Genomic DNA, 25,664 nt, shown 5'->3' with positions numbered 1-25,664 from the left:
ATAAACCTGTTCCTCATTTTTAGATAATGAGGATAAAGGTATCACAACCAAATATGGGAAACTGCTTTCTCTTTATTTAGACCTTCAGGACAAAATTAACTTTGGTCACATATTACTAAAACAAACAAAAAAAAAATCCAGTTTTACATATTTCTAAATAGATAGGACTAAATGATCAGAGAAATAATTTCTTCCGTAAAAATTGGCCAAATTTTATCAAAAGTCTTACATATAACGTAATCCAAATTATATAAGACTGCTTGGGATCATAACATTCCAAATGTATGACAGTTGTAACTCCATCCTAACAAGGTATGAAAGTACTTGCTTTCATGTTGCTTTGGTCCAAAAGAGTAGAGCTGAAGCAGTAAGAGTAAACTAAGGACCTAATCTTTTGCCAACATTAATTTAGACTGTGATCGGCAGCAGAAATATCCATGATGAATAGCTCTACTATAACAAAGGATAATTAGAGTATTTTTCATGAACTTATCACAGTATCAAGTGAATTTTTATAAGAGAAAAATATAAACGAACAAAAACAAAAAACCAACAATAAAATAGCTACTACACAAACAAAAAGGGTCTCCCCCAACTGCATTTGAAGGGGTAAAAAGGTGAGAGTAGAGGGTTGATGATGCTAATATGAAAGGAAGTTGAGTATTGTATTTATTTCTTATTTTATACAACTCTTACTCTTTACAAAAATGGTTATAGTCATGCCCGTAAAAGTGTAATCCATGGCATTTGAAAGCAAACACTCTTTGTAATTATTTAAAAGGGCCTTTTAAAAATTATAATACAAAGGTCTGTGCTCTATAAGCAGTCCTCCACTGTGCATTATAACAATAAGGCTTACTTTTAATACAAAGACTAAGTGTTTGGGAGTTATGAGCCACTGGATTTAACAAACATCATTTTATAATTGCTTTTTGCATCTTTTTTGTTTTTGGGATCCTCCACTTCATCAGGGTGCTCAGCAGCTTGGAGTTCTTCAGCAGATTCTTCTTTCTCTGACTCTGAATCACTTTCAGAGTCATCCGGACTTTCAGGATCAGGTGAATCATCATCATCGTCATCATCAACTCCAGCCACATCACCTTCTCCATCATGATCTTCTACCTAAAACATCAACCAATAAGTTCTTTCAAAAACAAATTGGCCAGTACAAAAACCGAGAAAGACCCCAATTTCTGTCAGAATTTTAAAAGCAGTCCGCCCTGTAGCCATAGGAACGATAGTTTTAAGATCTGAGTAGAAGCCGGGCTCGGTGGCTCAGCCTGTAATCCCGTGCCTTTGGGAGGCTGAGGTGAGTGGATTGCCTGAGCCCGTGGGTTCGAGACCCGCCTGGGCAGGCGAGACCTCATCTCTACAATAAAATAAAAAAATCAGCCAGGTGTGCTAGCACGCGCCTGTAATTCCGGCTACTCGGAAGGCTGAGGCGGAAGGATCACAGGAGCCCAGCGGGTGGAGGCTGCGGTGGCCGGGAGTGGCCACTGCACTCCAGTCTGGGCGACAGAGCGAGACTCCAACTCAAAAAAAAAAAAATAAAAAAAAAAAATAAAAAAATAGATCTGAGTAGGATTTTGGTTTAAGAAAGGCTCTGGTCAGGCGCAGTGGACTGATCCTGTAATCATAGCTCTCAAGAGGGCTGAGGCAAAAGGATTGCTTGAGCCCAGGAGTTTGAGACCATCTCTAAAAAAAAATGAAAAAACTTAGCCAGGTGTGGTGTTGTGTGCCTGTAAGTCCCAGCTACATGAGAGGCCAAGGTAGGAGGATCACTTGAGCTCAGTAGTTTGAGGCTGCAGTAAGCAGCCACTGCATGCCAGCCTGAGTGACACAGGGAGACTCCCTGTCTCTTTAAAGAAAAAATTAGGGCTCTGAAGACCATCTATCTGTCTCCCCATTCCTATTTTGAAAGCCACTATATCTTCCTGAAAGAAACAGTATTTTAAAAATAAATTAACCACCATTCTTTATGTGGAAATCAGTTATCACTATTTTACATAATATACTACTTTGGAGTAGTTAAATAATAGTTATGTATTAATCCATAATCTGAAAAGAGAAGTTACTTAGGAAACAACTGAGAAATAAATCTTCTAAACCAATATTTTATTTTAGTTTTTGAATCAGGGTCTTACTCTGTCACCTAGGCTGGAGGGCATCCTGGGCTCAGGCAATCCTTCTGCCTCAGCCTCCTCAGTAGCTGGGACTATGGGTGCAAAACACCATGCCTAGCTTAGTTTTGATTTTTGTAGAGACGAGGTCTAACTAAGTTGCCTCAGGTGGTCTCGAAGTCCCAGGCTCAAGCAATCCTCTCATCTCAACCTCCCAAAATGCTAGAATTACAGGTGTGAGGCACCATGCCAATATAAACCAATATTTTAAACTTACATGAACTATTTTATCTAACTTGCAAACATGTTGTTCATGTCTATTAAAAATATGCCCTATTATTCATAATAGCAAAAACATGGAACCAACCATGTTGTCCATTGAAAGAGGACTGGATAAAAAAAATGTGGTATATACACATGATGGAATATTATGTGGCCATATAGAAGAACAAAATTATGAACTTTGCAGCAATTTGGATGAACTGAGAATCTATAATACTCAGTGATCTATCACAGAAACAAAGAACTGAATATATACCTACCCCGAATTGTACCCCACATCTTTAAAATTAAAAATTTTTTAAAAAAGGGCAACCCTTTCGGGCCCCCTTCCGCTGAGGGAGCTTTTCTGGCCTCTCAATAAATCCTGCTCTTAAAAAAAAAGGCCCTAATGATTAAGCAGAATTTACATTAAGCTGGTATTAGAAAACACATTTTTAAATCCTTAAAAACATCTAATTATCTACAAACAACCAGTAGGGCATATAAAAATATTTTAAGTAACTGTATAAAGCTTTCTACACAGAATTCTTGATTGCTAGGGTAATCTAACAGAAATAAATGATATCAAATTGAAAACTGATTATCTTCCTACTCAATGAAAATAAGTTAATTACTACCTCGCTGAAGCCAAGTCCACAATGTCTCCGGTATCTTCCTGATAATTTACTATCCATACTTTGCTGATATTGAGACTCCAGTTCTTCATTAATTTTCTTGTCTTCTTCCCCTGCATGTCCAGTGTACTTTGGTTATGTTTCAGTCAAATTAATAAAAACATTTGATTACACAAAAAAAACCCCATAATAGAGATGCTATTATACTCAGGGCTGATTTCTCTAATTGTGACTCATTTCACAACAAATTTTATAAATAAGTTTTTATACCACAAGTAGTTACCTTATACACAATAAAAATAATTATGTGATAATTCAAACCAGGCACAAAAGAGTCTCAGAATGAACCACCTGAAGTTATCATAATATTAATTACTAAGCACTTCCAGTATTAAATGTTTTAGCTTACAGTATAATAAATAAAATGTTCTCCTGAAAGTTTTCTCCTAGTCACCCAAACGTCCAACAAGCAAAAGCATCTGTCTTTGAAGAGAAATAGTGAAAAAAGGCAGGCAATTCTAGTCAAAGAATGGCTAAATAAAATAATCTATCTTGTAATGGTTCTCCTTTATCCCTTTCTTTGCATAGCAAGTTTACTGGAGCAACATAAACTTTAAAGTTCCCAATTTTAATATTTTGCACTCTGAAAAGCTCAGATATTTTTTGCCTAATGTAGCAATGAAAATCAACTTGAAATGACTGTTTAATACCAGAAAAACAAAATATCCATTAATTTCTAAAGTGGTGCCCCATATTGGGTCAGTATAAAGTTAATTTAAATAACTTAATTAAAAGTTTTATTAAATAGGCTGAGTATGGTGACTCATGCCTGTAATCCCAGGACTTTGGGAGGCTGAGGCCAGAGTATTACTTGAGTCCAGGAGTTCAAGAACAGCCTAGGCAACAGAATGAGACCTCATCTCTACAAAAAAATATTTAGTTGCTTATAGTCCTGCCTGAGCTCAGGAGGTCGAGGCTGTGGTAAGCCATGACTGTGCCACTGTAGCCTGGTGAGAGTGGTGAAACTGTGACTCCCAAAAAGAAAAAAAAAAGTTTTGTTCAATGTAATCTAGGTCAGCGGTCCCCAACCTTTTTGGCATCAGGGATTGGTTTTGTGGAAGATAATTCTTCCATGGACTGGAAGGGGGAAGGGATAGTTTTGGGATAATTCAAGTGCATTACATTTATTTTGCATTTTAATTCTATTTTTATTACATTGTAACATATAATGAAATAATTATATAACTCACCATAATAAAGAATCAGTGGGGGCCCTGAGCTTGTTTTCCTGCAACTAGACAGATGGTCCCATCTGGGAGTGATGGGAGACAGTGACAAATGAAGTGTGTTGCTTATATCCAGTGTACTCCATAATCTTGTTTTTGTTGCTGTTACTGCAGAAAACCCTGCTTCACAAAGATAGGATGTTGGATATGGAAGCGGTCTTTTCAGTGCTTTTGTGGCAATCTCAGGATATTCCACCTTGACTTTTATCCAGAATGTATGGAAATTTAAAGTTGTCTCAAACATAGCCTTTTTTTTTTTTTTTTTTTTTTTTGAGTTGGAGTTTCACTCCATCACCCAGGCTAGAGTGCAGTGGTATGCTCACGGCCACTCCAGTGCGACCTGCAAGGCTCCAGCAACCCTTCCACCTCAGCCTTCCAAGCAGCCAGAACTACAGGTGCCTGGCTAGTTTTTTTAATTTATTGTACAGACAAGGTTTTACCAAGTTACCTGTCTTGAATCCGCGGGCTCAGGTAATCCACTTGTCTCGGCCTCCCAAAGTGCTGGGATCACAGGCTGAGCCACCAAGCCCAGCCTCAAACATACTTTTTTTTTTGAGTTGGAGTCTCACTCCGTCACCCAGACTGGAGTGCAGTGGCCACTCCCAGCCACCACAGCCTCGACCTGCTGGACTCCGGTGATCCTTCCGCCTCAGCCTTCCGAGTAGCCGGAATTACAGGCATGTGCTACCACGCCCGGCTGATTTTTTGATTTATTGTAGAGATGAGGTCTCGCCAAGTTGCCCAGGAGGGTCTCGAACCCATGGGCTCAGGCAATTCACTCACCTCAGCCTCCCAAAGGCATGGGATTACAGGTTGAGCCACCGAGCCCGGCTTCAAACATACTTTTAAAGTCACTGTCACTTGTGTCTCAAGTAGTTGATCCTTATCTGGCACAAAGTCGATTCATCTGGCTTATTCACAAATGAGTCACAGATCCTTTCCTTCCCAGTTTGGGGGCCTTTTGTGGTTGGGAAGTAATGCTCAAACTCTTTTGAAAGCTGAGATAGATGATCATGCACCAGTTGGGAGAAAGAAGACCCTCACTCAGCCTCTTTCAAAATCTCTGTATCTGTTTGAAGCATGTCAGTGTTTCACTTGTTGCCCCCATAATTCCTGTTTAGCTTTTAATGTGGACACTCTATCTGCCGACTTGAACACAGCTGTTGTTCTCTTTTGAAGTGACAGATGGTGGAATTCATTGTGCAGGTTGAATATGTCACACAAGCAAGTTTTGGGACCCATTCTAAGTGTCACCAAAACATGCTGCTAATGGTGACCGTTTTTCTAAAAAGAAATCTCTAGAGCTGCTCTTGTAACTCAAAAATTCTGGCCAGTGATCTACCTTTAGAAAGCCATTTCACTTCTGTGTATAAGAGAACATGTGTGTGCTCTGCATCCATCACCTTATAGAGGTGCATGAATAGACATGAGTTAAGGGCATGTACTTCAATGTGGTTGATAATTTTAATTACATCCTGCAAAACATTAAGTCCAGGTGTCATCTTTCAGCTAGTCAGAACTTCTCTATGGTTGACACAGTGTATAGAATCACACTCAGAAGTGACTGGCCTCTTTGACTCAAGTAGTAAAACCAGTAAGTTGCCCAGTCATGGCAGCTGCTCTGTCTGTGCATATACTGACACAAGATGACCAATTCAGTTTTCCTGATATGCAATCATTCAAAGACTTGAATTCTGCAGCTGTGGGATTAGTTGTCAAAAAAAGTGCACACAACATATCCTTATGCACGTCCTCCTAAAAAATATATCGCACAAAAATAAGCATTGTTGCCATGTTGTCGATATTGGTAGGTTCATCAACCTGGATTGTATACCACATGACTCATTAATCCTAGTAACTGTGACTCAATATCCTCTGCTGCTTCATCAGTTTGCCTAGTTACGGTGCTAGCTGAAAGAGGAACACATACCATCTTCTGAACTGCGGCCTCGCCTAAAAGTCCATGACAAATGTCCTTAGTGGCAAGTAGGATTGACTCTTCACCAATAGCAAAGGGTTTCTTTCTTAGTTTTAGCAATGCAGTTAGCCACTAAGAATGATGCTCTCAGTGCAGGCACATTTGATGAAGTAAGAGCCTTCAATAATTCCTTCTGTTCTTCTTGTTCACATTTTCTTCTTTTGAAAAACTCCAAATGCAGCATGCTTGGTCTCCATGTGGTGAAGTAGTTCTGAAGGTTTCATGGCTTTGTTGGATAGTCAGTTGCCACATATTATACAAAGCGGGCTTGGAGAATGTGAATTACCTGTTGCGATGAACCCGTAATTTAAGTAGGACTCGTGGTATTTTCTTTTAAACTCAGCTTTCTTTTTGTTGGCGGACTTAAGAGTCTTCTGCTGTCTCATCATTGGGTCTTTCCCCCCTTTCAAAGAAATTCTCCAGTGATGTTTGTTTTTTTACTTTTTGGCTAGGGTTTGCTTGTGGGCTTACTAAAACTGTGACTGAGACAAGTATGCAGTACAGGAAGGAGGCGTGGACAGAAGTGGTAAATAAAATAATGGGCAGGCCACACACGGACTAAAATAATTGTGGGATTCTGACTTAAAGCCTGCCACCAGATGCAGCTGTACAACTGAAGTACATCAATTTACTTGCCACTCACTGATAGGGTTTTGATATGAGTCTGCATGCAATCAATTTATTATGGTTTCTGTGCAGTCAAACCTCACTGCTAACGTTAATCTGTATTTGCAGTCGCTCCCCAGCGCTGGCATCAATGTCTCAGCCCCACCTCAGATCATCAGCCACTGGATTCTCATAAGAAATGTACAACCTAGATCCCTTGCATGTGCAATTCACAATAGGGTTTGCATCCTATGAGAATCTAATGCTGCTGCTGATCTGACAAGTGGTAACATGAGCAACGGGGAACAGTTGTATACACACATGAAGCTTCGCTTGCTTGCCCACCACTCAACTCCTCCTTCCTAACAGGCCACGGACCATTACCAGTCCGTGGTCGAGGGGTTGGGGACCCCTGATCTAGGCCATATGCCCTGTTATCAATAATGTCCAAAATTAGAGTAACTTTAAAAATAGGCAAAAATTTCACTTTTCAGCAGAATGAATTAAAATCCAAGTTCATTTTCAGTTTTTATTTAAAAAATTTTCCCTAACATTTTTTTCTTTTCCATTATTTTTTAAAGTTTATTTCTTCAGACTCTGACTAGTTTATATTCTTCAGAACAATTGTAGTGAATAAACTCTAAATCAGTTTAATATGCCAACTATAACATTGTATATTAAGTAACTTGCAAGAAGAAAAAAATTCTACACATGCCATAGTTGGCAATGAGACATAAAATCTCACTATAATTTAAACATATGTTCTGAACTGGTAAAAATGAAGACCAAAATAGGTTAGTTTCTTGATAAGAATATCATACTGATATATAATCTCCTATCTTTATAAAATCAATGTATATGACATTTGATACTTTATGTAATATATGTAAAATATTAACGTTATACATTTCCAATCCTAATATTTTAATCATTGACACAATTACATACAGAAATTAGAATATCCCAAAACATGTACACATATTTCACATTCCAAATTTAGCACCTGTACTTTAATTATATTTTACTTTCTTACCTGTTCGGAAGTGAGAGGTTGATTTGTGATCTCCTATAACAAGACGACCAGTGTGTTCTTTCTATAAGAAGGTTAAAAATGTATTAGAATTGGAGACCACCAATACTGAGTATTTACTATGTAACGGAAAGGATTCCAGGTTTCTGACACAGAGTGAAGACAAGGGACTAAATTAAAATCCCTAGCTTTAAGGAGCTTACATTTTAGCAAAGATAGAAATGGGAAGGAGAGACAGAGAAAGGTAAGCATGACTCAAACAAAGAAAACACAGCTAAGGGGTAGAGACCAGGTTGGAATTTTAAATAAGATAGGTAAGTAACTAGAAAACTGAGTCAATCTAAACATTTTCTTTCCCAAAAGGCCAGGTAATGAGTTGCTTTAACTTTTCTGCCTTCTCTAATTCCTCAAGTACAGCTCATAAAGAGAAAGCGGATGAGATTACTTATCTAGACAAAAATGAAATAATTAAAACTTATAATGTACAAAGTGACAGATCCTTAAGATGTAAGAAAATGAAAATCATTACAATATTTACAATATCACAATTAGTTAACTCTTTACTATTTGACTACAATAAACTCCCAATCTTAACCTGTCAAAAATAATAGAATTTAAAACAATCTGGTACTCTAAAACATAAAAATAATTCTGATTCAACATTACATAATCAGGCTACATAATTACTCTCATTTTAATCAATCCAGTATACTCTTTGTGGTTCATATTTAGTTTTTCACAAGGCAAAGAAATAAAGAGCTCATTAAAACAAATGGGCAACCCACTTGGGTCCCCTCCCACTGTGGGAGCTTTTCTGTCCTCTCAATAAATCCTGCTTTTTTCAAAACAAAACAAAAAATGTGAAGATGAGATTAAATGGGACTTTGCAAAGCAATCTTAACCAATCATTTGTGAAGATGTAGAAACATGTCTTCCTACTGTGAAACAATGACAGACACATTCTCCATATACAGATGATACTGAAAAGTGTCAAGCTTTAATGCTCATTGTCTCACCTGCCATTAACACATAAACAAATCAATGATTCAGTGTATTGCTTCTTCAGATTGCAAAACCAATAGCTCATTGACAAGATTTGAATATAACAGCTCAAGTTATTCTAGGATGATGATTGTATTGCACAGATCTATTCACACTTTCTTACCTGGTTCTTCCATTACCAATAAAATATTCATGGTAGCTGGCTATGATTAGAAATATATTTGTGGTTACAAAATAATAAATCTAAAAAGCTCATATGAAGATCAAAGCTACAATCTTGGCTTCACAAAGAATTTTATGCTAAACAACTAATTTACTGGTAGCCAAATTATACACATTTTATATCAGGATGTTCTTCCTAAGTGCTTTAAGAATTTTCATTCTACTAGGTTGAATGAACTACACTAATACTTACCTTATATATCTTTAGCAAATCTTTCATAGTAAGTCCTCACTTAACTTTATCAATATGTTCTTGGAAATTTTGACTTTAACCACATTTAAGTGAAACAACATATAAAGAAACCAATTTTTTTCCTTATCAACATTATAATGAAATAATTTTATGACACTTGTTTGCTTAAAGTCATTGTTTCCAAGAACCTATACAGGATGTTAAGCAAGGACTTAATATATTTGCATGAACAAAGAAAACCTACAGAGTATTTATGTAGGTTCTCTTTCTATGACAAATTACAATTTATTGGGAAATCTAGATTAATATTATCCAAATGCTTTCTTTAATAGGTCTTAGAGTTTTGTATGACCTCTTCCTACTCCCAACCCCATGGTTGTAGTCTGGCTCATTCCTTCTCATTCTTTCAGATTCACATCATTCTATTTCTGCGAAGCTTTTTTGTATGGCAAAACCAGCATTAGCTGCCCTTTTCTGTGGTTCCATAGCACCAGGTGCATGGCTTTCTCACAGCAATTATAATTCTGCATTGTTATTATCTAGTTTCCTCCATTACATGACGGTTCAAAGCATGTATGATTGATCTATGTGACTCCTAGGACCCTGCACAATATCTGGTATGTAGTGGTAGTAACTGTTGGCAAGGTACATCAATGTATTCCCAAATGTATAATGAAACAAAGGGCAGAATTTCATTTTAAAGTGCTTAAAAGAAAAAAAAGTTTCGTATCTCGTTTAAATGTAGTTTGTAGGAAGACTATTGGAACAATGTTTGTGAGGCAGGGTAGCTAGAAGAGAGGTAGACAGATGAATTTCTTGCAGGTAGGCATAGCTTAGATAATTAAAAAAACAGATGGTCAGGCATCTAGCTGAAAGTCGTCTTATCAGGACATAATTCTCTAAAACAATACCTGCACTGAACCAGGCACTGGAGGTACTAAGGAATTGTGTTTTCAGGAAGAAACTTATTTAAAATAGTAAAACAGTAACTTTTACCATTATCTTAAGATTTTCACACGACACAAGCAAGCTCAGAAATAGACAATAAGGATAGAAATTTGTGATTAATAGATCGTAATCCATCCTGTAGCACACAATTCTTAGCTTAAGAATTAGGATGCTTAATCATCACTAAGAAAATATATAAAACACTCAGTTAATAACAGGTTGCAGTGCTCCTTCTCTTAAGAAACACATGCTGGCCGGGCGTGATGGCTCAAGGCTGTAATCCCAGCACTTTGGGAGGCCGAGGCAGGAGGATTGCCTGAACTCAGGGGTTCAAGACTAGACTAGGCAACTTGGCAAGACCTCGTCTCTACAATAAATCAAAAAAGTAGCTGGGCGTGGTAGCGTGCACCTGTAGTTCCAGCAACTTGGAAGGCTGAGGCGGAAGGATTGCCTAAGCCCAGCAGGTCGAGGCTGCAATGGCCGTGAACATACCACTGTACTCCAGCCTAGGCAACAGAGTGAGACTCTAACTAAAGAAACAAAACAAAACAAAACAAAAAAACTCATGCCCTCTCTTGAGCATGTCTTTTTATTTCTAATAACTTGTCTTAAATTATACCTTGTACTTGCTCTAAAATTCTTTTCTGTGGTAAAGTCAAGAACCCACAGAACAACAACACCACATTCCATCAGGCATTGTCTCAAAAATACATTTACTGGCTTAAAAAAATAAATATCTAGGTCAGGTCTGGTGGCTCACACATTTTGGGAGGCCAAGGCAGGAGGATTGGCTTGAGCCCAGGAGTTTACAGCCAGCCAAGGTAACAAAGTAAGACCTTGTCTCTATAAAAACAAGAAAAAAAAAATGTGTGTGGTCCTGTTCTCCTGTAGTCCCAGCTACTTGGGAGGCTGAGGCGGAAGGATTGCCTAAACTTGGGAGGCTGAGGCGGAAGGAGGGGTCGAAGCTGCATCGAGCTGTGATCACTGTGATCATGCCACTTGCACTTCAGCCTAGGTGACAGACTTTGAAAAAAAAAAGTTATCCAAGGGTGCAGATATCTATTAAAAGTGTTAATATAAAAAAAATAATAATAGTAATAATAATGATAAATAAACATCTAGAGACCACTGTTTTACTAGGGTAAAGAGAGTTTTTTTTACAATTGATACTTTCCTGGCACTTGTATTTTATGTAGTTGACCGTTGAACAACGTGGGTACATTTATATATGAATTTACTTCCACCTATGCCACCCCAAGACAGTAAGACAATCTCTCCTCTTCTGCTTACTCAACATGAAGACCTTTATAATGATCCACTTCTAATTGATGAACAGTACATTATTTCTCTTATGATTTTCTTAATAACATCTTTACTTTATTGTAAGAATGCAAGATATAACTAATAAAACATATATGTGTTAACTGTTATCGGTACAGCTTCTGGTCAATAACAGGCTATTAGGAGTTAAGTTTTTGGAAAGTCAAAAGTTATATGCAGATTTGACTGCACAGTGGGTCAGTGCCCCTAATGCCTGCATTGTTCAAGGGTCAGGTGTGCCTTCTATTACATTACACAAAATAAGAGACATTTCAAACTATCTTGAATAGATTTAAAATTAGAGTTTTTTTCCCTCTGGTGCTTTACATACTCAGAGAAACTTCTCTAGTAACAAATATAGAAATGATCTCTGAAAGTATAGTTTTAAAATTAGTTTTTTGATAAAGATATTCCCTTTGTTACTCCTTTAAGGGCTGGAGGGAACTAAGAACTATGATAAACTTTTGACTTTGGCCAGAGGTTCTCACAAGATAACCTGTCCAGAAGATAATATCTTCTATTAAATCACTGGGCTAAAAGATGGCAAGTCATAAACTTTGACATCTCCATTCTCTCACAGAGCCTCCTTCACTAATTTTTTTCTCTATACAGTCTTCAAACTTTACTGACAGAGGCACTGAAAATCCTAGAAGTGGTCCAGAAATAATATAATTTTTAAGTGTTTGGTTAGGTCGAGTGTATTTCCCAAAGCCAAAAGTAATGATGCAGAACAGAAAAATGGGATCCAAGTATATTCAGTCCTTTCCATTTAACAAACAAAAATGGCATTATTTTCACACACACACACACACACACACACACACACAAAAGCATTCTATCTGATGCTTACCTTTCCTGCGCCCATAAGTCTCAAGAACTTTTGTTTTCTCTCTTCGTTACCCAAGTCTGCTGCCTCCCAATTGCTAGATCCAAGCTGGAAAATAAATTAGTTGATTCATTTTTTTTGCATAAAAATAAGTTTAAAAAAATTTAAAGTCTACTTGTAACTCCAATTTTTTTTTTCCTGTCAGTTTAAACTATAAGCAGAGTTCACTTTTCTTGCTAAAGAAATTCTGAGTCCGAGTCTCACTCTGTCGCCAAGGCTGGAGCACTGTAGCATAATCACAGCTACTGCAGCCTCAACCTGATGGGCTCAGGCGAGCCTTCCACCTTAGCCTGCCAAGTAGCAAGGGACTACAGACATGTGCCACTACACCCAGTTATTTTGATTTATTATAGCGATGAGATCTCGTCATGTTGCCCAAGCTGGTCTCCAACTCCTAGGCTCAGATAATCCTCTTGCCCCGGCCTCCCAAAGTGTGTGGACCACCGCACTCACCCAGAAGTTGAGTATATGTGTCACATTCACTTTTACTCCTTTTCTATTTTTTTTTAAATTTTTATTTTAAAGATGTGGGGCACAATTCAGGATTAGGTATACAAATGGTCACCGCACAGGCAAAGCTTAGGCCACCCCTTGGTCCCCACTTCGCCTGGTTTGAGATCAGGTACGCTTATCGATGTACTCCTTTTCTATGACCTCACAGCAGAATCCTTTAGTTTATCTGCAGCCGGGGGTCTCTGGTTTTCTAGTCTGCCTGTATCAGAATCACCTAGAGGGCTTGTTAAAACAGACTGTAGAGCTACAGCACCAGAGATTCAGATTCAGTGGGTCTGAGATGGGGCACAAGGATTTGAATTTCTAACAAATTCCTAAGTGATACTGATCTGGGGATCACACTTTGAGACCCAATGTCCTAGAGCCTTTCAGGGCCCCAGAGCACCTCATTCTCTGAACCTAGAAGGCTGACACGGTTGTTAGTTGAAGACAAAAATTCTGGTTTAGTGATATTCTAAACGACAGTATATCCTCAGTATCCATCAGTTCCAATTTAAATTTTTCAGTTTTTTTGAGCAGCTTTAGTAATGTTAGGATTGAAATGTCATGGTTTTTCTCCTTCTTAGAAGTCTTCCAAAGAACACAGAGAAAACTTACTTCTTTTTTGTCACCCAGACCAGGAGTGGCCACTGCAGCCTCGACCTGCTGGGCTCCGGCGATCCTTCCGCCTCAGCCTTCCAAGGAGCTGGAATTACAGGCATGCACTACCACGCCCGGCTGATTTTTTGATTTATTGTAGAGATAAGGTCTCGCTGCCCAGGCGGGTCTCAAACCCGCGGGCTCAGGCAATCCACTCACCTCAGCCACCCAAAGGCGCGGGATTACAGGCTGAGCCCCCGAGCCCGGCAGAAAACTTATTTCTATCTCACAATTATCAGATGGGTCCACTGAACCCTTTTATAAATCTAAGAAATGTTATGGGATCCTAGTGATCATATTTTCCCCTACATCTTGAAACAAATGTAAGAACCACTTCATTATAATTCATCAATTACTCCCAGCTATGGTAAAAATGACTAAAATAATAAAAATAATAGAAAGCAGAAAAACTTTCTCAATGTATTATCCAAAGTACTGCATTATCATCTTTCAAGAAGGTATCATGCCTCTGTTGCTAGCTGTTAGTTTTCACTGAAAACAAATGGGAATTCAGAATTTTTCATTTTCAATCCATAATGGCAAAATGAAAAAACTGACAGAAGGCATTTTACAATTATAAGAAATATAAGGTGAATGCAAAATTACGAGTAGTAGTATTTTAGACTAACGGTAATAGTGAAATTAACTGTTTGTACAAAAATCTTAACTGTGAGTCCCTGGATGATGAAACTTAGATGACCTGTTTCCAACCCAAGAATCGATGAGAGACAATGAGAAAAGGGACAAAGAAGAAATGTACTCTTACTGGGAGAGTCATTCAGATGGAAGGACTTCATCCTGCAATATTTTGTGATAAGAGCCATGATCATCCTACTTTTCTAAATGGATTTTTTTTTTCTTTTAGTCAGAACCTCACTCTGTCGCCCAGGCTGGCTGGGTTCAGGTGACCCTTCAGTCTCAGATTTCCAAGTAGCTGGACCTACAGGTGTGCACTACCACGTCCAGCTAATTTTTTGACTTATTGTAGAGATGAAGTCTCGCCATGTCGCCCAGGCCAGTCTCAAACCCAGCAGCTCGGGCAATCCTCTAGCCTCTGCCTCTCAAAGTGCTGGAATTACAGGAGTGAGCCACCACAACTGGCCTGATGTGTGAATATTTTATTTCATCTTTTGTGATGCTTGTGCCTCAAAATTTACTTGATTTGGTTTGCAAATGGACAAGAGGTGAAGGCAAATGTACATACAAAGGTGACTGGAAGAAAAAATATGATATACAAATAAAAACATTCACTGAATTGATTATTCTAATTGAGTTTATAACCTAAAAATGAGAATGTTTTACAATTATGGAGCAAAAATGACAAACTCCTCTTCAACACAAAACTGTAAATGAATGAGGGCTTAAAAAGTCTTTAAGTATTACATTTTGATGGTGCAAATGTATGAGGGAGAAGTAGTAATAAAGCTAAAACCTATTAGAAATATATATGGGCTGGGCTTGGTGGCTCAGCCTGTACGACCAGTACTTTGGGAGACCGAGGTGAGTGGGATGCCCTGAGCCCATGGGTTCTAGATCAGTCCGGGCAATTTGGTGAGACCTAGTCTCTACAATAACTAAAAAATTAGCCAGGCGTGGTAGTAGCTCTGGCTACTTAGAAGGCTGGGGCGGAAGGATCGCTGGAGCCCAGCGGGTCGACGCTGGGGTGGCCGTGAATGTGCCACTGCACTCCACCAGCCTGGGCGACAGTTAGATTTCAACTCAAAAAAAAGAAATATATATGAAATCTGAAATAATGTTCCAGGTTCAAACATGATAGCTGATGCCAAATTAACTGTATTTAGAGGGTGCCAAACATCTGAGTATACAGTTCACTATGGAACAAGATAGAACTGTGAGGGTGCCTTATATGTAGTTTTTTTGGTTTTTTTTGAGTTGAAGTCTCACTCTGTCACTCAGACTGGAGTGCAGTGACATGCTTCCGGTCACTGCAGCCTCGACCTGCTGGGCTCCGGCGATCCTTCCACTCAGCCTTCCAAGTAGCCAGAACTACAGGTGCATGCTACCAAGTCCAGCTAATTTTTTGATTTATTGTAGAAATGAGGTCTCGCCAAGTTGCCTGGGCAGGTCTCGAACCCACAGGCTTAGGCAATCCACTCACCTTGGCCTCCCAAAGCACGGGATTACAGGCTGAGCCACCGAGCCAGGCCAGATTTTTTCCTAATCAAAAGCAGGTCAGGATTCAAAACTCACATATACTGAACACCCATATATACTTTTCCTGAACTCAGGTTGTACATGGCCAACTGTGGGACTTCAGGGATTTGGGTATAGGGGTGCATGGGTCCTGGAACCAATCACCCACTGTACTGAGGGATGACTGTGAATACCACCAAAATCAGGAAAATGTAGAATATAAAATCGGGTTTACTATTGTTAAATTCATATTAAGATTTCTAATAAAGTTGTTTTTCACTACCCCTTTATCCTTACTTCTGAAAAACATTTGTAAAAGACAAAAAGAACATCAAAAACACGAATAATTATTTACCTTTAGCATGAGTTTTAAGTATTTGTACCATTCTAGACATTAATAATGTATAATAATCTTATACATTATATTTCTGGTGGATGCTTATATGTTCTCAATTTTGGCTCCCTAAATTCCAAATCTCTACTTCTTCCCATGTGACTTCTCATAAATTTTAATAAGTCATTTAGTTCTTAACTATTTCTGGCTCAAAGTTAAGAGTACTAGTTGAAACATCAGTTGATTCTCATTAATTCACTTGCTCTGTAAGCCAGGATCTGACATTTAACTTAGTTTTAATTCCCTATCTACAAAGAGAGGAGTCTTTTTTTTTTTTTTGAGTTGGAGTCTCACTCTGTCGCCCAGACTGGAGTGTAGTGGCCGCTCCCGGCCACCACAGCCTCGACCTGCTGGGCTCCGGCGATCCTTCCGCCTTAGCCTTCCGAGTAGCCGGAATTACAGGCATGTGCTACCACGCCCCGCTGATTTTTTGATTTATTGTAGAGATGAGGTCTTGCTGCCCAGGCGGGTCTCGAACCCGCGGGCTCAGGCAATCCACTCACCTCAGCCTCCGAAAGGCACAGGATTACAGGCTGAGCCACCGAGTCCAGCAAGAGAGGAGTCTTTAAAAGACCATCTTAAGAATAACTAAGAAATGCATGGTGTTTTATAACTTACAAATTGCTTCTCACTTTTTCTCAAGAGCACCTTATGATAATCCATTTAATAAAGACACTGAGGCACAGAGGGACTGTGACTTGCTCTGATCCTTTGCTCTTTCCACCTTACTGTACTTGATCAAATGAAACAGAATACTGAAAGTAGTCTATGAACTACAGTTATAAAAATGTATAAAGATAAAAGCAAAAAAACTGTCTAAAAACTTTTCTGACCCTCTATTTCTATTAAAAGAGCAAACACTCCCGTGTTTACATAAATAACTCTATATCACCTACAACTTCTGATTTAGTAAAAAGAAAAAAAAAGATGAAGTCCTCCCAGTTGTTCCTTTCAGAACTTAAAGTACAAGTCCCTTGCCCAAATGCTGCATTTTGAAAAGCACACGGCTGCCCTATATATTCTTAGAGATTTTATACCAGTTACTAAAATTGACCTCCCTACTCCTCTCACTCCCTATAGCTTTCATTTCTCCACTCCAAAAAAACCAGTGAAGCCGTTTTTAAATTGTCAACATCCTTAATACCCTTTACTATAAGACTACAATCAATTTACCTCCTTCTTAATATATATCCTAGTGACTCTTAGAATTGACTATGTTGTCAGCATTTTCCGAGAGTTGTATTCTGTGATTTAAAACTACTTTTAATATCTTTTAAAATGTTATTACCAATTATTTGTGAAGTCAGTGGGCAAAGAAAACGTTGATGAACTTTCACATACAGTAGATGTTCATTAGAAACTGTTGACCAAATACATGATTATAGCTAGTTGGTTTTCTAAAAAAATCAGAGGTTTTTTTTTAATGTTATGTATGGTTTAAAAAATTAAAAAAAACCAAATACTTAAAATATTCCCAATAAAAATTCATGTAAAAAACTGACTTTAAATCATCACCGTGTTGCTATTACTATAACATTAGCAACATAATCATTTTTAGACAGTATGTGAAGGACCTAGGTCCTAATCTTGAATCGCAACTATAGCCATCTCCTTTAAAGACAATGCTTAAAGGATTGGAAAAGGTCTTATAGGTCACCTAGTTTAAACTGATCTCATCAGAAGCTGTGAACTTAATTACTTAATCCCTTTAACTTTCTGTTAAATTGCAATATCACCTGAAGTTTTCTATCAAGCTAAAAGGTTGTTCTGAGTCTAGCATCAAGACACGGGTAAATATTAGGAGGAAAACAATCTAACAGTTTTTTAAATGGCAGCCAGGTTACTCAAAAGCCTGGAAAACCTGACAAAAAGTGAATTACCATATTAACAAGAAAAGATCTAAAAGCCAAGCAGCCTAAAGAACAGAGGGCATGGATACATCTCACTACATGACTATTCATCTCCAGATCTATACTGATAGTTCATCTTTCTGTAGAGTTAAAATCGATTTCTTTAAAGACCTTTGCTATCCCGGTCCTTACCCCATCTTCCTTCCACTCAAAGAAGGATGGGTCTTAACACCATCTCATTTGCTACATAGTAGTACTCAGTAAGCCTTTAGAGTTAAGATAACATGAAAGCCACTGAAGCGAACTATGGAAAAAACAACAAAAAAAACCTCTACATATTCAGAAACTGATAGTGATTTAAACAACGCGTCAAAGAAAGCTAGATGTCCCTTCATCATCCTTAAACATGACCGCTCCACGCCCCCTCCAATAATTTCCCCATCAACGTTCCCTAGGAACTGTAGGAAGGATCTAGTTTTACGATTACTGGTTACCCGCAGTTTCCACGACAATGCACCAGGAGCCAGGACAAATACACAAAAAAGCCTAACATAAGCACCGTACTTTCTCATCTTTGAATTCCAAACACCTGGCCCAGCCGTAAATATTTAATGGGCTCCTTTAAGAGACGAATGGTTTACTATTTAAACTGATAAGCGGGGGCGGGAGGGGGCGCGTCGAGGGGAAGGCGACCGAGGTATCTCACATCAAAATGGGCTCCTAGGTCTCACCGCCTCAGACCGCGACACCGCAGCCAGTTCCACATTACACCCCGGAACAATTTTTCGGTTTAATACTCTCCTGGGTTTACTTTTACTAATGCAGTTAAGGTTAACGCTTAACGGTACACTGCAAAACCACACAGGCCGGAAAAATCTGCCCAAATGTGCACGAATGTTTCGACACCGTCACGGGAACATTTTAAGCCGGAAAATAGGGAGTTCTGCCGTCTCCATCCTGAGTAGAAAGGCCCAAGTAAGCATCTTCATCAGCGCCCCCAAACGCAAATATGAGTAACCCTTGACCAAGTCCTTTCATTTGTCGACCCTTTCAGGATTCCCTTCCTCAGTCCCCGACCCCCCCCCCCCCCCCCGCCTTCCTACGCAGCCATCTGGGTCTCAGCGTGTGGACCTCCTCACACCTTTCGACCCTAATAAAGAAAGGGAGACATTCCCCAGTCATTCTTCTTATTCTTCCCCCTCGGCCCTTCCCCTTCAGGACCCCTCAGGCGCTTCCTCCTGCATCCACCCTTCCCGGCCTACTCCGGCCTTTAGTAGGCCTCAACCCTCATCCACTCCGCCATTGTTATTTACATCGTCGTCTGGGGAGGCTGAACGTTTCACCCCGTGCGGGTGAGACTCTCTGGCAGCACTCATTGTTGCGGGGATGCCGACGAGAAACGCCGAAACCGCTGGCCGTTCTCCTCAGCCGCGACACCAGCAGCCTGCAACCTTCCACCAGCCCAAGCAGCGCCACTCCAGAACGCAGAGCCCCTCCGGGCCTTCTCCGCTACAGTCGTCACTGCGGCGGCCGCTCGCCGCCCCAGAGCACTTTGGGAGTCGTAGTTTTCTGAGTTACTTCATACTGGCCCGAATAAGAGAGATGGATGGGTGACTAAAACTACAACTCCCCGAATGCCCCGCGGCTCAACTCGCGCTGTGTGGCGGGAGAGGCCTCCGAGGCCCCGCCTCCTCCGGCCGGGGGAGGGAGCGTTCCCGCGGATGGGTATGGCGGTGAGCGTTGATCCACAGCTTCGTCACCACAGAAGCAGCCTCGGAGTGGGTTTCCCCGTGAGACGCTGCCCTACTAGCAAACGCATCTGTCGTAGTTAAGCACCTAGGGTTTAAATGTGATGTTGGAGGATTGTTGAATTCTCACGACTACATCCACCAGGACAAAAAGAAGAAGAAAAAAAAAAACCTTAAAAAAAAATGGCTTCTACCGTTTCCACCCTGGTGCTAGTTCTCGGGTGCACGCAGGGGATTTGTAGATAACCCGCGGTGCTACTTTCTAGAAGGTTCCGGTGACTATTTTGCTGATTTATCATACCGAAATGAGTGCAGTTGTTATTGAGTGCTGGCTAATTGGCTGTTATCGAAACGGGGTCCACCCGCGAGGATTCCGTTAGGTTTTCCATATGGCTTTGTGTGAGGTGGAAGTGATGCTGTCCGACCTCGCCGTCGGGGTAAAGGCATCGTCCCGTTGGGCCTTCACCAAGTGAAGCCAGTCCCTGCCTGAAAACCCTGTATCTTTTTCTTTTTTCTTTTTGTTTTTTGAGTTGGAGTCTCACTCTGTCGCCCAGACTGGAGTGCCGGGGCACGCTCCCGGCCACCGCAGCCTCGACCTGCTGGGCTGCGGCGATCCTTCCTCCTCAGCCTTCCGAGTAGCCGGAATTACAGGCGCGCGCTACCACGCCGGGCTGATTTTTGATTTACTGTAGAGATGAGGTCTCGCCAAGTTGCCCGGGCGGGTCTCGAACCCGCGGGCTTAGTCAATCCACTCGCCTAAGCCTCCGAAAGCGTGGGATTCCAGGCTGAGCCACGGAGCCCGGCCCCTTTTTCTATTGTAAAAAAATGATTTTTAAATTGAGGTGACATTCACACAACACATAGTTAACCATCTTAAGGTGTACAATTCATTGGTGTTTTGTACGTTCACGGGAGGTTTCATCACTGCGAAGGAACCCCAGTGTCCCGGAAAGCAGTCCTCCCCCCACCCCCAGTCCTATCTGTAGGAATTGTACCATCCCGGAGACACACTCCTGCAGTGTCAAGCTGTCTGAGTTTTTAACCAGGCCTTGAACTTAAATTCTGCCAGGATTCTTATCCTTACTTATTCTGAAACTTTCTGACCTTGACCAAAAATGTGATTTTTTTTAAAAAGCAGAAATCGGGAGAAGTGGTACATCTAGTGTTTGGGTGCTGAGAACAGTCTGTGAAGCAATGCTTTAGCTGTTCGTTTCTAACCCCAGCAGTGAGTCCAGTTTGACTGCCTATGTGCAAATATTACATTCCTAGCTTTTAGATGATCCCTGAATCTTTTCTAGAACCGGTTTCTACAACCAGTGGAAGATAGTTTTGTGTTTTTTTTTGAGTTGGAGTCTCCTTCTGTCTGCAGGTTGGAGTGTAGTGGTATGCTCAAGGCCACCGCAGCCTCCACCTGCTGGGCTCAGGCGATCCTTCTGCCTCAGCCTTCCAAGTAGCCGGAACTACAGGCACCTACCACCATGCATGCCTAATTTTTTTTATTTATTGTAGAGATGAGGTCTCGCCAAATTGCCCAGGCTGGTCTCAAACCCATGGGCTCAGGCAGTCCTCTCACCTCGGCCTCCCAAAGTGCTGGGATCATAGGCATGAGCCACTGCACCTGGCAGATAGTTTTTTAGTTTATGGAATCACAGATTCCAATTCTCCTTTATTTTGGAAACAAGAACGTCATGATAACAAGTACTATAGTATGAAAAAAGATGTTAGATAAAGGTCATATTTTATAGTATAATCAAGTAAAAGGTACCTTAGTATACTAGTTCTGTGGTAAGCATAGATTATAAATATAGGAGGAAAGTTGTAAACCCATGAGGGAAAAAAGCATTACTTGGAAGTAGTTGCTTACTGTTTGCTAGAATTAAATTTATGTTTTGTCTACTAACTCCCTAAATCTACTAAGTTTCTATAAATATAATTACAGTGAAATTGCATTTAAGTTACAGTACTTTGTAGTTTGAACTACATGGTTCATCTCCAATGAGTTTGACAAACTGTAATATGCACAATTTTGAACTCTTAGCTATATTGCCAATAAATGGGATGGATGTATAGGCACTTTAGACTGCTAAAAGAATTCTGAATTTAAAAAAAGACTATCAATAAGATTAGTCGTTATTAAATAATTCTAATTTTACTGCTAATTGGTGAAAGTCCAGAAACTTTTAATGTCCTAGCAACATGTTTTTTTTTTCCACCAGAATTGTTGGCACCTGAATGGCTAAGTCTTTACCATAAAACAAGATCGCAAGCCAGAAAGTAACAGATGAAATAATAAAGACTGGATCATTTTGTTAGATTTTACACAGTTTCATGTACAGAAGGCTATAGGTAAGGATGAAGTCATACAGTGTAATAGATATGCATATTTGTCACAGAAACTCAGTAATGCTCTTCTTTCTTGTGTTGTAAAAACTAGGAAAAGATGCTGTATCAAGAGTGGAATACTTTCTTCGGATAGGAACCGTTGTATTTCTATTTTTTTGTTTCTAGTACTATGACTGCCACAGAGTATTTAATAAGTGTTTCTGAATTAATATAGAAAGGATGAAATTATGTAGAGTGGTATTCCATATGAGGCCCAGAAACTCAGCAATTTCTTTTTCTTAGGTAATAAAAACAAGGTGAGGAGAACTTTCTACTGATAAAACCTTAAAATAACTTTCCTAAGGGTAAAGACCATCCCTTCCTCATTTTTAATCTGTTCAACACTTAGCATGTAGTGTTTGTTGAGTACATTCTCTCAACCAAGAATAGTTATAGCTGAGCATAGTTAAAAATGAAGAGGAAATAAAAGCTTTGAAGAATATGCTCTCTGCAAAAAACCTGCTGCTGTTTTACCTGAGACTAAAAAATAATCCCTAGGGTCATAATTATAGCTACCATTTATTGAATACCCACTATGTACCATAGACTTTGCAAGGTGCTTTTTATAGGCACTTTTTATAGTTGATCTCAAAGTTTCACATTAATTTGCAAGAAATAGGTGATTTTATAGATAATGAAGCTTAAGAAAAGTTAGATACTTGTCTGAAGTCATGTAGTTAATAAGTGAGTGATTAAGCTGGGATTCAGTCCTGAAGACTGTTTAACTCCCAAAGCCCATATACTTTCCACTGTGCCAAAATAACCCAACAATTACATAGGGTGCTTACTATGTGTCAGGAAGTGTGGCAAATTTGAGGAAAACCAGAATAAATAATGTATAATGCCTTACCACAAGGAGTTTGCAGCTTGGTTTGGAGAGGAATTATTAAGTGGTGTAAGTAAATTACAAATAAAATGGTATGGAAACAGTTCGTTTGGCTGAGGGAAATAGGACGATTATTCCCTCCAAAGTTTTTTAGCTAAGCCTTGAAAAACAATGGGGGCAGAGTAGGGCATGTATTCAGTAATGGTTAGTGTCCAATGTGCTGAAACCTGATAAGCATAAAAGTATTCTGAGACAAAACTGTAGGCTGATTAAAGCCAGGCTGTGAAAAACCTGGAGTTTCAATCTCTCACTATGTGTGTTCAAGTTAAAATAATCTCTTTTCTAGGTTTTTGTGACCTCCCATTCTCTAATATTTTCCAAGTTAAATCCATTTTACACATTATAGTCAGAGTCAACTTCTGAAAATGGAATGTACAGATTCCCCCGCTCAAAAACTCCTGCAGCTTTCCATATAATACAGAATTAAGTTGATCAAATCAAGCCTATAATTGAAGGTCTATTTTCTGACCTCAGTAATTCATTTCAATCTTGTTTTCTGTGTTATATTTTACTTATCTTTATTAGTCTGCCACTGCTAGTTGCCACAAAAATACGTGTGCTATAATAGAGATATTGAAGAAGGACGTAAGTCTAATTGACCATTCTAGGCTCTCAGCTTCTTTTGGGTAGGCTCTAAGCTTAGCATTATATTATATAGAAACTATTACTCAATAAATTTTTGTTTTATTACTATATACATGGTTGAGATCAGAGAGGTGTAGGTTTATGTGGTAAGACAGATTTATTTTAAACATGCTAAAGTATTCATAGGACACCAAATGAAGAAATATGGTCTTAAAAGTTAGGGGAAGGTCACAAATTTGGAAATCACCCATCTAGAGACAGTGGGTCAAATGAGGAGAGTAATTGAGCTTACCTAGTGAGTACACAGAAGAGAGGTACTTGGATAAGAAAAAAGAAGGCTGGGCGTGGTGGCTCAAGCCTGTAATCCTAGCACTTTGTGGGGGGCCAAGGTGAAGGGATTGCCTGAGCTCATGGATTCGAGACCAACCTGGGCAACTTGGCGAGACCTCGTTTCTACAATAAATCAAAAAATTAGCTGGGCATGGTAGCATATGCCTGTAGTTCCGGCTACTTGGAAGACTGAGGCGGAAGGATCGCCTGAGCCCAGCCGGTTGACACGGGGTGGCCATGAACATGTGCACTGCATTCCAGCCTGGGTGACTGAGTTCCAACTCAAAAAGAAAAAAAAAAAGATAGAAGAAGAAGAAGAAGAACAACAACATCTAAGGGTAGAATGAGAAGGAAAAGCCTGAGGTTAGAAGGTAGATATAGAACTAGAGCAGGGAAAGTTTAGTATCATTGAAGCCAAGAGAAAGATTTGAAGGATCCATTATTCTGTTGTGATGGACTACAATATGAACCTATCTAAAAGCTAATTTTAAAGGCATAATATAAATACAACTGCAGGACCTAGCACAGAATCCTGAAGACAGGGTATAAATAAATAAAGGTTGATGATTGTTGATGATGATAAATTCCCATCTGTCCATTGAGCATGCAAATTTTTTCCAGAGTGCTATTATAATTTAAAATGTGATGACGTAAATGTTACCTTATTTTACACATACCCTAGAAATGTAGAAGAATAAGGAATGAAAAGGGAAATAGAAAATGTATTGCTTATCAAATTGCTTCAATAAAATTGTTGTTGGGCCGGGCTTGGTGGCTCAGCCTGTAATCCTGCGCTTTGGGAGGCCGAGGTGAGTGGAATGCCTGAGCCCGCGGGTTCGAGACCCACCTGGGCAACTTGGCGAGACCTCATCTCTACAATAAATCAAAAAAATTAGCTGGGCATGGTAACACGTGCCTGTAGTTCCGGCTACTTGGAAGGCTGAGGCGGAAGGATCGCCGGAGCCCAGCAGGTTGAGGCTGCGGTGGCTGGGAGCGGCCACTGTACTCCAGTCTGGGTGACAGAGTGAGACTCCAACTCAAAAAAAAGAAAGTATATATATAAAAAAAATTGTTGATGCATATCTTCTAATCTGGCTGCAAATTCTATATATCTGGGGTGCCAAAAAAATTTATACACATTTTAAGAGATCTTATCTGTGTATTACTTTTAGTTCACTGTAATCAGAAGTGTCTGGACCCTATTGGTAACCACATTGCAGAAGTCAAATGTGACTTGTATTCATCTTTTGTTATTGGTATATATTGTTTTATAATTTTAATACAGATTTTTCTTTCTTAAAATGTGTATACTTTTTTGGCATCATCTGTATACATAAAGCAGCAATATTCTAATAGGTGTTATCAAAAGTAACCCATGAGTTTAAATTAATGAGTAATACCTTCAACATTACTGTGTTTTTCTTGCCCAATATAAAACTAATATGACAGTATGAAGCTGGCTAAATAAATTGCAGTACATCTATACAGTAGATTACTATGTAGCTATTAAAAAGAAAGATGAAGCTCTGTGGGTGCTGACATGGATTAGTCTCCAAGATATATTGTTGATTAAAAAAAGCAAAGCTCCGCGCCTTGGGAGGCTGAGGTGAGTGAATCGCCTGAGCCCGTGGGTTCAAGACCCACCTGGGCAACTTGGCGAGACCTCATCTCTACAATAAATCAAAAATTAGCCGGG

General features: G+C 39.5%; 1 protein-coding gene and 1 long non-coding RNA gene across 5 annotated transcripts in view; one reads left to right on the top strand and one right to left on the bottom strand.

The window, feature by feature from the left end:
• Positions 1–52: 52 nt before the first annotated feature.
• CUNH11orf58 (chromosome unknown C11orf58 homolog) lies at positions 53–19,794 on the bottom strand. 4 transcript variants are annotated; one of them, XM_008067321.2, is made up of 5 exons: positions 19,351–19,794; positions 12,452–12,535; positions 7,920–7,980; positions 3,020–3,129; positions 53–1,122 (listed from the first exon to the last, which is right to left on the bottom strand). In XM_008067321.2, exons 1-5 carry the CDS (start codon positions 19,411–19,413, stop codon positions 889–891), a joined length of 552 nt encoding a protein of 183 aa, XP_008065512.1. In that variant the 5' UTR covers positions 19,414–19,794; the 3' UTR covers positions 53–888. The 4 variants fall into 4 exon arrangements, with proteins under 4 accessions (XP_008065512.1, XP_021572901.1, XP_021572902.1 ...); XM_021717226.1 differs by having other exon boundaries at positions 7,920–7,952; positions 12,502–12,535; positions 19,351–19,590; XM_021717225.1 differs by having other exon boundaries at positions 848–1,118.
• LOC110596482 overlaps positions 19,549–25,664 on the top strand; it is a 385,377-nt gene continuing 379,261 nt past the window's right edge. Inside the window, exons 1-2 of the long non-coding RNA XR_002482494.1 lie at positions 19,549–19,770; positions 22,002–22,131. This is a non-coding gene — a long non-coding RNA (uncharacterized LOC110596482). The remainder of the gene's footprint in view (positions 19,771–22,001; positions 22,132–25,664) is intronic.

This window comes from Carlito syrichta, unplaced genomic scaffold, assembly GCF_000164805.1.
Source record: "Carlito syrichta isolate Samal-C Ts95f unplaced genomic scaffold, Tarsius_syrichta-2.0.1 Scaffold309476, whole genome shotgun sequence".
Taxonomy (NCBI): domain Eukaryota; kingdom Metazoa; phylum Chordata; class Mammalia; order Primates; family Tarsiidae; genus Carlito; species Carlito syrichta.
This window is presented reverse-complemented; position numbering and strand designations above follow the sequence as displayed.

What these genes read in the sequence shown, in the direction of transcription:
- CUNH11orf58 (XM_008067321.2), bottom strand. Translation starts at nt 19,413, where the DNA reads ATGAGTGCTGCCAGAGAGTCTCACCCGCACGGGGTGAAACGTTCAGCC. An exon ending in CAGCCTCCCCAGACGACGAT is followed by an intron (nt 12,536 to 19,350) that starts GTAAATAACAAT and finishes TTTATTTTCCAG; the next exon opens with CTTGGATCTAGCAATTGGGA. An exon ending in GACTTATGGGCGCAGGAAAG is followed by an intron (nt 7,981 to 12,451) that starts GTAAGCATCAGA and finishes ACCTTCTTATAG; the next exon opens with AAAGAACACACTGGTCGTCT.